The sequence below is a fragment of the Penicillium soppii genome, assembly GCF_028829465.1.
Source record: "Penicillium soppii strain IBT 18220 chromosome Unknown utg000007l, whole genome shotgun sequence".
In the NCBI taxonomy this organism is placed as follows: domain Eukaryota; kingdom Fungi; phylum Ascomycota; class Eurotiomycetes; order Eurotiales; family Aspergillaceae; genus Penicillium; species Penicillium soppii.
The window spans coordinates 2,812,085-2,826,470 of record NW_026643237.1 but is presented as its reverse complement, the minus strand read 5'-3'; the positions used below and the strand labels follow the sequence as shown (position 1 = coordinate 2,826,470).

Sequence of the window (14,386 nt, the reverse complement as noted above, 5' to 3'; positions counted from 1 at the left end):
CGATCTAGGGCCCGAATTGCACAAGTCCGTTTATTATCTAGGCATTGGCTGCATTACCTTTCATGCTAGAATACTGCGCCTTGTCATTTTGAATGACGAAGGTGTTAGGAACGAGACCCCGATCAATATAAATAGCAGAAAAATCATAGAAGGGAGACTTTTTAATTTTGGATTTGACACTGTAGATCTGACTGACCTGGAATGGATCCGAGATGGAATGAACTTGGTGCACGGCGCATCACTTCACCATACTTTCCATGTACAAGGATATCTTACAGATAATTATTGCCTTTGTAGACTGACCACATACGAGGAATGGTGGGGAAGGGGTTCAGCCAAGGGCCTGACACATGGGAGAGACTTTTTCGGTATCGATTCAAACAAAAGTAATGAACCACTAGAGCCAGAAACAAGCAGTTCCAGTGTATATGGATTAATGGCAAGAGGGGAGACTCGGGCTATTGATTTCAACACCATAACAACAGAGGTATGCTATGCTATCATTAGAATTCATGTCGGGGAAGAGCTGGTAAATGTAAGGATGTTGTTAATTTGCATATCAGCAGGCCATCTTACTTCCAACGTTGTATTTAATTTATCACATTCTGTTCTAATTGGTGAATTATGTTTGTCGAGAGCTTTTCCGGTCCTACAGGAGGGTGCTTTGGGTTGAACTTCGAGAAGGCTAAATCTTCTAACCAAGGAAAACTCATTGGAATAGTCATAGTTACATGGCTGATGGAATGATTGATCAGCACAAAGTGAGGTTGAAGAAATCGAGTCAAGCAAGGAGGTTTGGGTGACTAGCCCTAGTCATCCAGCAGTGGGACAAAACCATGCAAGTAGCATCTAAACCAATTGGATAGCACGGAGCACCTATGCGTGACTGGACCTATATGTGCTGTCGGCCTTCCATCGATAGTCACCTCCAAGGCATGCTCGAAAATCACGTTGGGATATGCCCTTAAGTTGCAAAAGTTCCCGATCTGAAGCCTCCTCATCAACTAGATATGGCAGACCATCATCACTCCAGTTTTAATCATAATCTTCGCCTATACGTTCACGATCTATGATTGATCGTCTCTCCATATCCTCACAATTATCAACTTCTCCCATCCGGCCTGCATTCCACTCGATCCCACGGTTTCAACCTGCCATCCGCCCCAACCACGAATACGATCCTTGACCTCATCAGGTCTATTCTGCTTGCAAAGCAGAACATATGCCACGCCACGCTCAGAGAGAACCCCAGGAATGGCATCAAGCAACCGATCTGTAGTCTCCATACCATCCGCACCACCCGCGTATGTCAAGGACAAAAAGTAAGAATCATTATCAAACTTATCGGACCGAGACATGGCTTCCACGACAGCGGGGTCGTTCTCCACCGCGGAGGGCAGGCGCGGGAGATCCTCGGTTGGCACATATGGTGGGTTGAAGAGGAGAACATCAACGCTGCCAGGCCTGAGAGGTGCACATAGGTCGGCTGTCAATGATGAAATGTGAGCTGATACAGGAGATGGCTGCTGCTCTGTTTGAATGGCTGTTGTCGCGGTTTGCCGCGTAGCGATGCAAGCATTCCGGTTCACATCTGTGCCTAGCGTAAGAATATCGCGACGGCCGAAGATCTGTTGAGATTGCGCAGCCGTAAAGGCCAGAACCACGCCGGAGCCTGTTCCTACTTCGACGACTAATGGTGATGTGCGTTGGTTCTTTGTGAATCGTTCAGAGAGCCATTTTGATTCTGATTCTGATGCCAGTGTGTCTAGGAAGAGGTAAGAGTCTTCCGATGGCTCATAAATTGTGTCGAAAGACACATGTGAGGTGTCCGGTGTGGGCAGCATAATGTATTCCTTTCAATATAAAACCCTGGAGACAGTGGGGTTGTTCGGAAATGATATGTTGAAAATCCTGCAGAGTTGTGGGATTTCCAATGTCACAAAAGCAAACAATCAACTGATCCACAGAGATAATAATATATGAACAAAAAAATCCAAATATCAACAAATTGAAGCGATCAGAATCCAAATGACCAATTGAAGCTAAATCTCAGATTGATCCCGAGGCATCCCGACCCGTTGATTCGCGCGTTCCGTTCGCCGCCTTTCGGCATCTCGAACATCCCCAGGAAATTATGTCATTCTTCATTCTTCTCTAAAAGCACAGGAACCATAATTAGTTACCAAAATGCGGATTGCTCAGCGCCTACTCATGGCCACACCGGCCTCGATCGGTTCCAAGTCCAGTCTCAGCGAAGCTCTCGCGCTCCTCCCGCCTCTCCAACTGTACCGCCGCATTCTGCGCGTCCACCGCAAACTCGACCCTGAGATGCGCGTGTTGGGCGACTCTTATGTCAAGAATGAGTTCCGCGCACACAGAAGTGCGGAGAATCCCTTTCACATTGTATGTTTTATCTTTTCCGGCTCGGGTGGTGTGTGGAGAAACAAGCAGAGCGAGGCACATCGGAGGCCAAAGGACAAGAGATGTTTGAACCAGTGGCTGACATTGAGACTTGCAGATCGGATTCTTGACAGAGTGGCAGCTTTACGCGCAGAAGCTGGAGAGTAGCAAATATGAAGGAGAGAAGTTGGATAAATCCAAGCTGGATAAAATGAGTGGTACGTTGTCTCTCCCGTCTTGATAGTCGATCAAGTTACTAAAAGTTTGGATTTCTATTACAGATCAGCAACTCGGACAGCTTCTTGAGCTAATGGAGGCCCTCAAGAAGGACGGAGAAGGCCAATAAGTTATCATCGATTGCGCTAGACCGAGAACAACACGGCTACCACGAGCGAAGATTGGTGATGGGAGCTCATAGGATGTCATGCTGTCGCACTCAGTTGGACTGCAAACTCGAGCGGATCAACAACGCATGCATATCCGGTAGGTTCTGGGAGATGCAGGCATCTCTTATCCCCCACCAGTGCATATGTATATACTAGGTGTAAGAATAAAGAGATGGGCCGCAGGCCAGCAGTGAGCAATTTCCACTAGTGCATGATCTTACCTACTTTATTCTGCTATTTGAGACTGGGAAGTTTGTTGATCTGGTTCCCGTGTGACATTGCAAACCATGCGCAAATGATCTAAGCATAAGCTCGGTAACCTCTCCAGCTACCCAGTATGCAAGTCCAAATATACTGGCAAAGAAATGATCTCAAGCAATCTCGTTCTACGCATGTGACCTAGGGAAACTAGAAGCGTCTTTGGTCTTCAAACCTTGGAATGGAACTCAAGTTGCTCTATTTCTGCTGAAATCGAAACCCTTTGCGACCAACCCTGCTCATTTTATAGGTTGTCTGGCATGGCGCTAAATTCAGGCATGCCCAAGGCACCTTATCTCAAGAATATCATCAAATAATCTTGAACAACGGAAGTATAAAAAGCGAAAACTACCCCAACATCGAGTGGAGAACGCCCTATAACAAGCTGACTCATACAAATTCGGCTGCCGATCCCGATATAAAGATGAAGACCGAGTACTGAATCTACCGTTTTTCCCTGCACATTGCTCAATTGAACATCACAAGTCTGCAGTTCTATTGATTGCTCCTCTTGCTTTACACAGCCCAGATTCTTAGCCCCCAACCCGTCACGATGCCCGCCTTACTAGAAGACCCCTCCACCCGCAACCCCCCACCACAAGCACATGTTGAAGCTGCGCCGACTCTATCAGCCCGGCGAACAACCCTGCCCAAATCGGCCGATTCCCCAATCACTCTCCACCCCATCAGCGAAGGACCGCAGAGTGTCCCAAAGGATTTGATCAAGTTCCTCCATGACGAGTTCAGCGCGGAGATTCTCCGCGGCAACACATACCCCATGGAGCAACCCTTGGCACTGGATCAGTTCGCAGACTACTGGTTCGGGACATTTGCGGTTCTGGCAATTCTGGATGATGAGGGCGAAGGTCTGCGTGAGGGGAGAGACTGGGAGAATGTTTGCCTGGGAACTTTTTATATTAAGCCTAACTATCCCGGTATGTCTAGTAATATCACCAATGCTCCAAGCTTGGACGGCATATGAACAAACTCAAACGTATGGACACTGTACTAATCTCATATAGGCCGCTGCTCCCACATTTGCAATGCAGGCTTCATTACCACCAGCGCTGCACGAGGAAAGGGTGTCGGACAGGCTATGGGCGAGGCTTATCTGGAATTTGCCCCCAGACTGGTAAGACTTGACAGCCTGCATCGTAGAACCTCCTCACAAATTATAGCTAACCGGTCATCTCCAGGGATACACATACTCAGTCTTCAACTTGGTCTTCGCCAATAACCCAGCTTCCATCCGCATTTGGGAGAAGCTCGGCTTTAGCGTCATTGGGCGGGTCCCCAAGGCTGCACGCTTAGCCAACAGCGAGGAACTAGTTGATGCACTGATATTCGGCCGGGAGCTAGGAAATTAAGATTTTATTCAAGGCTAGGCTGCATCTGGTTTCATATTAGGAGGTTTGTAAATAGACGTTTCAGATATATAGATTCAAAATTTATGAATTATGGCATGATGGTACTGAATTGATACATAAATATGTATATTTGCAAAAGCTGTCTAATAGTAATAATAAGCTCCAGCACCATGACCCAGACCCAGACCAGATAAAACTACAAGGGAGAAGAATATTCACATGGAGGGAAAATAAGTAGAATGGTAATCGACAGCAATCAACTCAAAATGGAAACCGGGAAAAACAGATCCCCAACGCTCAGACCAGACCATGCAAAGAATAGGGATATCACGCAAAACCTGTCAGTAAATATGATCTCCCCTTCGCACTCAATTGGATGCCTATCTTAAAGGATCAAATCGAGCAAAGAAGGGGCATAATGCAGAATAGAGAGGATAAACAAAACAAGTCGACGGAAATGAAAAAGGTGGAGGATAAAAAGGTGATGAGCAGAAACACAAGGGGCTATGGGACCTCAGCAAGGCAAGAGAGACCGTTCATATTGAATCGGCAGCTTATTTGTTCCCAGGTTGCTCAACGCCACCGTGGACGCGTATCCACCTTTTTGTACGAAGCCGGGTTCTCATCCATTCGCTTGGGTAGCGGCAGTAGACTGGCTCTTCTATTGCTGGAATGACCCAGAGCTGTTCCCGGCCGTGTCGATTTGCTCGGCGTATCAGAAACATTTGTGGGGCCTGATACGCTGCGGGCGAAAACCGAGGTCGTACCCGCAAAGCTCTGGCGACTGCGAGGGGTACTGGGGATGCCTGACTGTCGACGAAGCCGACTGTAAGGAGGCGGGTCGAGGAGCGAGGACCTGGCTGGTGTCGGGGAGGACGCGTTCCGGTTAGGGCTTCGTGAGCCGAGGCGGCTGGAGATACGACTGTTTGTCTGATAACTGCTGGGGTTTGGAGATGCAGACATGTCTCGTCGGTATGGACTGGGGGACGGGATGGCTGATGCCGGCCGAGGTGTATGGGATGCTAACATACGTTGTTGATCTGTCCAATTCTTATTCATATCATTCAGGTTTGCGCTACCGTTCCAGCGGGGGCGATTGGGGATTGAAGATGCTGGTGCGGGTGTACGTGAGCGGGCAGCCGGTGTGGGTGTGAAGAGGTTTGAGTTTCTGTATGAGGGGGTAGGAGAAATGAATCCCGAGGATTGTCGAACTGTGGGCTTTCTGCTTGTGTACGCTCCCGTTGGCTGTGGCAAGCTAGAATAACGGCGGTTTGGAGGCAAGATCGAGCGGGCCGCAGCACTTCCCACTGAACTTCCGCGGCGGCTCGAGCCACCCATTGGCGTCAAGACTCCTTTGTACCCATTGTTGGTCATTATGATTGACGATGCAGGGGAGCTTCCTGGGGTATCGATGGCACTGCCCGGTGCTGGACTGTCCATTGTAAGGATGCTCGATATTGAATCCCGGAGTTGTTGGCCTTTGATTGTCTGCACATCTTCCAGAGACGTGTCCATTACCCTCGTGCTAGCTTTCAATGCATCTGTCCGGGACGTCATATCAGACAAAAGCCGAAGGATTTCACCATTGACGGTCAGTCGGTCATGGACACCCTTTTGGATGATAGATACCACACGCTCTATGGCAGGAACGTAATGCATTTTCTTCGCCTCGTAGTTCTCAATGCGCTTGGTCAGAGTTGGGGGGCTATGGACCTGCATGCCGCTCTCCAATCCTTCTTGTAGCTTGCCGATGCTTCGTTCCACTGATTCAAACATCTTGTATGCCTGTGCACCAGCATTGCGGAACACCAGAATCCATTTATCCTCATCAAGCTCTTTCCGAAGCGCCTCAGCATCGGTCTCGAGAATTTTGTAGCTCTTTTCCAGGCGGTTCCGCCGGTCTTCAATCTCTTCACATGCACTTGGGAAGATATCACCAGCCCGTGACTGAAACATGGACAATCGCATGGGTAAAAAGTCTAGTGACGCGCGCAGCGGTTGCATTCGGGCAAAGATTGCCATAAGATTCGAGTGGCTCGTGTCATCTTGTGGGGTTTTTATGATGGGAGTTCCAGATGTAGCCGCCAAGATGGGACCAATGCTCAAGCGGTTATGCGAAGCCGAGCGACCCTTGATAGGAGACTCCTCGACAATAGTTTCCAGCTCATTGATATCAAGACCACCAGTGGTCTCGCCCGTATCCATCAGTGCTTGGTGTCGTTTCTCTTCCATCTCGAAGATGAGTCCGCTCAGATTGTCGACCTCCATGCCAACATCACCCAAAACGTTTGACCAAAGTTCCTCCCATTCCATAGCCAGCTCGACCTGCTCCTTGACACCCTTGAGCTTGCTTTTTATTTGTGTCCAGTTCTCCAAAATGCTTTCCATTTGTCTCACAATGGTTTTCAAATTTTTTGCGTCAACATTGGCAATATCGCCTCGTAATTGCACATTTTCAATAGCCCTTACATATACATCAACCAGGGACTCGAAGCGCGTGATGGCCTTGTCCACCTCATCTAACCCCTCCCGGCCACCAGCCGCAGCCCATTCCACATCGTCTTCAGAGTCCAAGCCGCTCAGGACATCTGAGGCCTTTTTGATCCAAATCTGAATTTGCTCAGCGGCTCCATTCAGTGCTCGGACGGCTGAAAGGGATGTGGAGATGTTTTCAATACTTGCCTCAAGTGAGGCTGGCTGCGGGAGGGGGATTGAGGTCAATTGGGAGAGTTGGTTGCTGAAGGATGCACGGGAGAAAGAGTATATTGAGTCGGCGCGTTGGAGACCCATAGGGTTGAAGTAAGATTGCGAGTTTAAGGAGGAGGATCGGGAGTGAGCAGCTTGTATGGGGGGAGAGTCTTTCGGCGGGATTGGAGGAGCTGACTGGTCTTCTGTAGACTGCTCCTCTTTCCGTGCGGTATCATCAACATATTTCTCGAAATCAGTCCGGGTATCTTGGGCATGGTTGATAGGTAGGGCGGTCGGTACGGGTCCTACACGCGGCTGCGCGAGAACCGGCTCTGCGACAGACATTGGCGATGGTGTGAGTGGGCTGTTGGGTTCTGAGGCCTGGACAGTCACGGGCACAGTGGTAGTGTTCGGGGCGCACAGCTCGGGACCCTCCTCGACAGCTTTTGTTGACTCCGAGTTTTGTCTTCGCGCGTCTGCGATCTCTCGGAGGATATCCTGGTGGGGAAGCTCAAGCTGGTTCGACGCGCTCCGCTTGAAGTCCAGGATTTGTCCGGGTGATGTGTCTCTAGCATTCCAGGCTTGACCCCTCCTTTCTACCTTAATTGACAGGTCCTGGTGCAGACTGTCTAGCTCCTTCAAGTGCTCTTCGGGGATCCGACCGACAGCATTGGCATTCCGAGCTTGCGACGCGGTCTTGTTACTGCCGTCTAACAGCTTTACCCGAGCCGCAAGAGCGGGAGAAAGCCGACGGAGGATAGATGTCCGGCCGGCGCTGGTAGGTTCGGCAGGTGCTTCTTCTTCGTTATTACTGCTTCCTAAAGACCACAAGGATGATTTAGATTTCAAGCGGCGGGGGTTGGAGGTGCTGGTGTCATTTGGAGAGACAGACAGCGCGGGGGTGAGCGACGGGGGAGATGCGGAAGTTGCAGACGCGTTGGAATGCGTTGCGATTTCGGTCGCCAGAGTTGGACTGTTGGTTGTGGCATGCATGGAGACAGACCCTGGGGGATCGAAAGAGCAAAAGGACCAAAGGATGCGGTTGTGGCAGGGATAGACAAGGAATGTTTCGTCTCGGCGTTCGGCAAAGTCAAGAGTCGTCCCCCCTTCTAGCGGGTTGAAACTGGTGGCTATTCGGAAGATGGACAGAAAAATGCTACATGACAAGAATATGTAGAGCCTCTAAGGTAAGTGTATAATGAAGTTGAGGAAGATATTGGGCAGCAATCGTTGAGACAAATAAAAGAGGGATGAAGTGGCCAGTATGCCCGTTTACTCTACAGAATGGGTACCTTCAGCCCCGTACTCTTAATTATGGAGCCCCAGGTACCCCCTCGGTATGCAATTCAAGGGATTAGCGGCGATCAAATGAAATCATCTCTTCTTGAATTTCCGTTCATTTCTTTTTCGTTACTTCTCATGTCTGGGTTAAATAATGCCAGTGTTTCGGGTGAGACTTGTATATCAATCTAGACCCTTTTGCTTTATGCATGTAGTGACTCTCTGTCCATGACATGTATCAAGCTAAAGAAAAGAGAACTAAGTCATGATACTAATGCGATCTAGAAAAATGCTTCATAGAAGGGTTAGCCTTCATTTGCATATTCTAATCAACAACTATGGGCCTCACTTAGACTAAGCGCATAAGTAAGGCACTCCATCGTGGCCCTGAAGGGTATATTGTTCAACCAAATAGTCTCAGTGCATATAAGCGTATAGAGAATGAAGTCCTAACAATTATATATACAATCAATACAATTCCAAAAGAAACCAGGAATCAGGAGAAACCAAAATACACGGAGACGGGCAGAATAGTCGGCGACAATTCAGGGGTATCGTATCAAATGCCCAAAAGGACTCAAAGAGAAAAAGGGGAAAGGAGAAATGAATAACCGAGATGCGAGAATGAATTTCAAAAATTCCAAACATTCCCCTCAAATCAACCCAGCACTTGGGGGCCGTCCAGGGTTAGCCGCCTGCCAGTCACGCACCAGCTCTTCACGCACAGTTTTACACCAGGCCAGCAGTGCAGTATCAAATTTCACCCAAGCGGCAGTGCCACTATTCTGTACAACACCCATCACATCAACATCCAGACGGAGCTCCCACCGGAGTTGTGCAGCTTTCATCCAGAACCGAAGATTCTCAGCCTGCCGGTACGGCTTGGCAATGTCCAAGTGGTAAGTCTTAATCTCTTCAAATTGGTGTTTCGACTTCTTGATGGCAAGGTTGTGTAACTGAATTAGCGCACGACCGTCTCGGAAGCGATCAAGGAACGAAGTGGGGAGAGGGTCACTGGGGGTCTCTTCAACGGGTGTCCAGATCGGCAAGGAGTCGCCGCCAGGCATCAGGCTGCGCAGGAATGACTCCTCGCGTGCGCGCTCCCGGCCTCTCCAATCACCAGCAGCCCAGTCCCAATTTTCTCTTTCTTGGGCCTCCAAATCTTCCAGGGCTTTTTCGCGGACTATCATGGTGCGCACACCCGAAATCCACCCCTCAATGCGCGCGCGTTCCTCTTCGCGGAGTCCGCTCGCGAAATGCCGCGCAGCCCACCGCTTCAAAACTTCTAAGACGTCGAATAGCTCTTTGCGGATCTCGCGTTCGCTCTTTATCGATGCTAAGCGCTCTGGATTCTCATGCGTGGTATAGTAGATCTTGGCTGCTCTGATAGCATTTGTCACATCGTCTAAGATGCACATTCCCTGCGCCTCTTCCTTGTTCATCGGGGTCGGGGCCTGTCCGGATTGGTCATCCTCCTGTGACTCCGGGATGTCGCCCGGAGAAAGACTGGAACGAATTCGTTCGCGGGGAGGAGGCTCTGCGCCATTCTCAATTGCTTCGATATTAGTTTCCGCCTTGTCCAGCGCAAGCATCAGCTGCCGGCGCAGGGATATCAGATCTGGCGGAGGTGGGATATGATGGGTTCTGATGCTGTACGTGCTAACCGTAGGTGGCAACATTATCACCTCGGCCTCATCAGCCTCCAATGCATCTTCCGCCGGGTCTGTCATATTCGACGGGCTGGCAACCAAATCTTCGTCCATATGTCGTTGGTTAGGGGTGATTAGAACTCGAGGAACGTTACTTTTGTTCTTCTTGTCCTTATCCCACTCCTTACCCCGCCCACTCTTCCCGTCCAGTAGGCCTGTCCGGGCAAAGTAGTATTGTAGGTGGGCGATACTGCCGAGACTCATAACGCTGTCGCGATGGCGGGCAGAGTCAGCGAACTCGGCGCCCAGCGCACGGGTATATCCATGGCGGCGGGACGATGTCGAGACTGAAGATCTGGCATCTGCAGAGGTGGCAGAGGAGGTAGATCGGGATGACTCGGAGGAGAATGTGCGATCCGTGGAAGAGTATGAAGAAATTGCTGGCGTTGCAGGAGTAGATGGCGACGGTGAGGACGCTCGCACTGGTATCGGTCCCGTATTCGAGTCCATTGATTGTCGAGGCTCATCCATCTTGCTGGATTTCCTGAGGGGCTGAATTCAACACCTGGCACGAGTGGGTGGATCTGGGTCGCGTGAAGATGGGAATGTTCACAGAGGATATCTGCGGGGATTGTGCGAGGTTAACAACGGTCGAGATCAAGCCGATTGAGCCACGCTTTTATATAATTGAGTATTTAATGAAAGGATGGAGGTTTAATAAGACCTGCAGGATCGACGGACGAGAAACTGCATTTGGTCAAAAGGGGGGCCTTCGACCAACCGGGGCTAAAAGGGGAAGCGGGTCAACTGCCGCGCCACGACATCAATTGAAAGAGGGAAGAATTAAATAGATTCTGAAATGAAAAAGAAGAAGTTGGGAAGCCCAAAGTCCCCCTTTTCTCACCTTTTTTCGAAGCTACAAATTCCGAGGTCCAACAGATTACCTGGTTAGGCTTAGCCTGTGCCCCGCGTTCCATGGTTAGATATTTCTTGTTTCTATAAAAACTTGACAACACTTTCTAATTTTTCATTTCAAGTAAATGTTCAATCTTCTTCGGAGAGGAGATGCTATGATTTCGCTAATTCAAGCCCTTTCAACGCCTTGCAAATGTTCTGAAACCTCAGTTCTTTGATTCACCCAAAAAGATGTCCTTCCTCTCCCACCCAGTCGGTTTAAGGGTATCAATACCCTTGGTTGGGTGGCTGCGAGCGGGATCGGTGTATTCGGTTTGGTAAGGATTGGGATCAACCTTTTGATTGAGATTTCCAAGGGTGTGGTTGACCTCGCGGTGTTTGGCTTCGTCGGCGCGGATATACATCAGCAAATCTTTCATCTTCCGCTGGCGCTCTGGCATCTGCCAGTATTGGATTGCAATTTCCGGTGCATCGAGGTTATTCCACTGCGGGAGTTTTCCCGCTTCCAATTCCTCGATAGCACGGGTATATGTGATGACAGCCTCCTCTTCAAGGTATCCAACGAATCGGTGGCAGATGCGCGGAGAAGCCAAGTATGCAAGGAAAAAGCCATTGAAGAAGACGCCCTGAGCTCCAAGAACCATCAAGCGCATGAACCATCCTGGTTCGGCCAATTTGAGGAAAGTAAGGAGGTGCATACGTTCGTTGAATGCTTCTTCTAGGAGAGTTTCGATCCTATCAAACACAGAGAGATTAGCTTTGATACTATATCAGACTCTGGGTGTACCCTTCACATACCATCCATTGTCCCGCTTCATTTTCCGAAGGCTGCGCAAGTGTCGCAGCATGCCTCCGACCATGCCAGGCACTCCTGCTACACTCTCCAAAAAGACAAACCGAGCTAGCCATTTCTTCTCCGTCATTTTGAAGCTTGCCGGAAGTTCTTCGCCGGGACTGGGGTGTCTGTAGCCTGTCGCAACATCCATGCCCCATCGGAAAACACGGACAGTTCCAAGGGCAACCCAATCGGACCAATTTGATGCTTCACGATGTGCAATATTGATATCTCGCATTTGAGCTTCGGTATAGCTGAGATATAGTTAGCTCCTTTCCCAATCAGAGAGCAGAGCATACATACATTGGATGTGCCCATGCTGATTGGACTTCCTTGACATTGGCGGCCTTTGGAGGCGGGAAGTATTCCTTAGTTTGGTTTTGGGGCGTTGATGACATGAGGCGCTTAGATGTGAGGGTGTAAGGCTTGTTGACCCGACATGTAGGGTTGCATGAAGTCACAGCAACGCCTGAGTATGCCCGCAGGGCCAAATGCAGGTACTGCGGCCTTGCTGCCTGCAGGGAGACTCTAGTCGATAAGGAGTTCATGATTTAAACAAGAGATGTTTTAGAGATATTTGATTTGGAAAGAGTGAAGTCGCGTCCCTGAGCCAAGGCTTTAAATGTTTTTGAAACCCTGAGAACTCAGGTACACGGGTTTCCACGAAAATGAAAGGGAAAAAATCTATACAAAGCCCGGTTTGGCCGGAAAGGGTTGGAAGGATGACATTTCGTATACCATCCATAAGCCATCTTGAGATATATCCTTCTTCCCCCACGATCAATGGTTCCATCGTTCCCCAATTGCACAACTCAAACCTCAAGGGTTCATCAATATCGGTCCACTTGAACAAGAATTGAAACTACTCGCCTTCCCATTATCCCCGTAAACAAATTAGCAGATTTGTGATTTTCTGTTCCTGATTTTCTGAACATGGGAACACTGTGGCAGGTGACATCGGGAGGGAACGGCCTCGGAGGCAATATGAGTCAGCTCCTACTAGTAGGTAGCAAGCCCTAACAAGTTTGCAGTCACCGATCCCGAGAAATATTCGGTGTCAAAGCCCGAGTGAGATTGAGGTCATTTTTTGGTTTCGGGATGCTCAAGGTGTCCATTTCATCTTCACCGGTGACAGTAAGCATCTCAGCCCCGTTCCAAGGTTGATTGCTAGAAACCGTCCACCCGATTCCTGCCGACGCTGAGATATAGTTATCTTTTTGCATTCTATATAAAATTTGGACTTTTGCTTAGCACCCGATATTGCTCTCCGTTTCCTTTCCTAATCTTCATTTATATGGTCTGCAATAGACGTATCATTGTTATTGAAAAAGTAATACTTGAAATTTAACAATGATTGCATTTTATAGTAGGGAGAAAAGAAGCCCTTGCAAATTGGTTCAATCCTTGCGGATCCTCTTGGAGAAAAATGACCTTAGATTCTCTGTCGTCAACTCTGCATGAGACATCGTAACACAAATTCTCTCTCGTGTCTCAGATCTTCCTCGATACACATCTCAATACATTGAGCATTTTATGACATAAGATTCGCACGTAGCCTCAAACACTTTGCTCCTTGGTATGTTCGCTTTCATTTGTCCTTCTATTTATGAGCCCTGGAGCCTAAGCTGACAGCCACAAGGATGCGAATGACCTTTAGCTTCCTGATTTAAACATGGACTCTGCTGTCCGTATCACTGCGAAGTGATCCTCGTCATCGCGTAACTCAAGGTCATGCTTCTCCAATTTTACCACGTGAGCCAAACGTGGACCCTTGTTGATCTGTTGGAAGAACTTTTGCATCATTTCATCACTGCCTTGAGCCTCACCCTCAACCTATGAAAAATACAGTCAGTAAGCTGCATAGGTAAATTGAGGGCGGACATAGCTACCTTTTCGCAAGTGGTGTTCCTAACCCATCCCTTCAAGCCATAGCTGGTGGCGCACTTTTGGGTAAAATCGCTAGGTTGGTCAATTCGTTGCTTGAAATAGGATGATGTCATTGGTGAAGCTGGGGATTTTACCGGAATCCGACACCTGAGAACTTTATCAGTGACTGTTAAGCAGGATAGTATCTGGATTTGTCTAGTATACATGAGGAGTACAGACCTTGAACGGTGCCATGGACTTTGAAAGCAACCTGATGTAATTTGTTAACATTGCATTGCGGAGTGATTGTGGTTAGAGCAGCGTTGTAGGCCATGACTCATTCGAATTCCATCCACGGCACTGGGCGAGATTGACTTACTCGAATGGTTGACATGTTGTATTTTAAATGAGGTGGTTGAGGTAGTTGGCACAGGAGTTGTAGTTGATTTGACACTATTTTGCCCAGGTGGGCATAGCGGCTGGTATATGGAACACTCGCCTCTGGAATCTTATTTCTTTGATTCTTTCCTCAATAACTATCTTAAAATATAATATAATATAGAGCTAATCTAGAGACTTGATTAAGGATATGTTTCCAATTCGAACTCCAGTATTATACAACCTAAGTATATCTCACACTTACAGAATACACGATGTGATATTAGCAGGCGCTGATTGGATCTACAGATCTGCGGAGAGATGCCTTCTTGAATCTGGATGAAAAAGAGTCAAGCTAGTTCA

At 48.6% G+C, this 14,386-nt stretch overlaps 7 protein-coding genes across 7 annotated transcripts; 2 read left to right on the top strand and 5 right to left on the bottom strand.

The window, feature by feature from the left end:
* Positions 1-1,067: 1,067 nt before the first annotated feature.
* On the bottom strand, positions 1,068-1,844 carry N7529_010336 (S-adenosylmethionine-dependent methyltransferase; the record flags this gene model as incomplete). Its single annotated transcript, XM_057245863.1, has 1 exon — positions 1,068-1,844. The coding sequence occupies one exon, from the start codon at positions 1,842-1,844 to the stop codon at positions 1,068-1,070; it is 777 nt and encodes a 258-aa protein (XP_057094126.1).
* A 343-nt stretch (positions 1,845-2,187) lies between these two features.
* On the top strand, positions 2,188-2,746 carry N7529_010335 (succinate dehydrogenase assembly factor 3; the record flags this gene model as incomplete). Its single annotated transcript, XM_057245862.1, has 3 exons — positions 2,188-2,403; positions 2,519-2,618; positions 2,682-2,746. 3 exons carry the CDS (start codon positions 2,188-2,190, stop codon positions 2,744-2,746), a joined length of 381 nt encoding a protein of 126 aa, XP_057094125.1.
* An 851-nt stretch (positions 2,747-3,597) lies between these two features.
* N7529_010334 (GNAT family N-acetyltransferase) lies at positions 3,598-4,411 on the top strand (the record flags this gene model as incomplete). Its single annotated transcript, XM_057245861.1, has 3 exons — positions 3,598-3,979; positions 4,067-4,176; positions 4,241-4,411. 3 exons carry the CDS (start codon positions 3,598-3,600, stop codon positions 4,409-4,411), a joined length of 663 nt encoding a protein of 220 aa, XP_057094124.1.
* A 573-nt stretch (positions 4,412-4,984) lies between these two features.
* Positions 4,985-8,092, bottom strand: N7529_010333 (KAR9 family protein; the record flags this gene model as incomplete). The annotated part of the gene is made up of 1 exon (XM_057245860.1): positions 4,985-8,092. One exon carries the CDS (start codon positions 8,090-8,092, stop codon positions 4,985-4,987), a length of 3,108 nt encoding a protein of 1,035 aa, XP_057094123.1.
* A 941-nt stretch (positions 8,093-9,033) lies between these two features.
* Positions 9,034-10,560, bottom strand: N7529_010332 (uncharacterized protein; the record flags this gene model as incomplete). Its single annotated transcript, XM_057245859.1, has 1 exon — positions 9,034-10,560. The coding sequence occupies one exon, from the start codon at positions 10,558-10,560 to the stop codon at positions 9,034-9,036; it is 1,527 nt and encodes a 508-aa protein (XP_057094122.1).
* A 590-nt stretch (positions 10,561-11,150) lies between these two features.
* On the bottom strand, positions 11,151-12,327 carry N7529_010331 (alternative oxidase; the record flags this gene model as incomplete). Its single annotated transcript, XM_057245858.1, has 3 exons — positions 11,151-11,679; positions 11,743-12,033; positions 12,083-12,327. 3 exons carry the CDS (start codon positions 12,325-12,327, stop codon positions 11,151-11,153), a joined length of 1,065 nt encoding a protein of 354 aa, XP_057094121.1.
* A 1,105-nt stretch (positions 12,328-13,432) lies between these two features.
* On the bottom strand, positions 13,433-13,779 carry N7529_010330 (acylphosphatase; the record flags this gene model as incomplete). The annotated part of the gene is made up of 2 exons (XM_057245857.1): positions 13,433-13,612; positions 13,669-13,779. 2 exons carry the CDS (start codon positions 13,777-13,779, stop codon positions 13,433-13,435), a joined length of 291 nt encoding a protein of 96 aa, XP_057094120.1.
* Between the last annotated feature and the right edge of the window lie 607 nt (positions 13,780-14,386).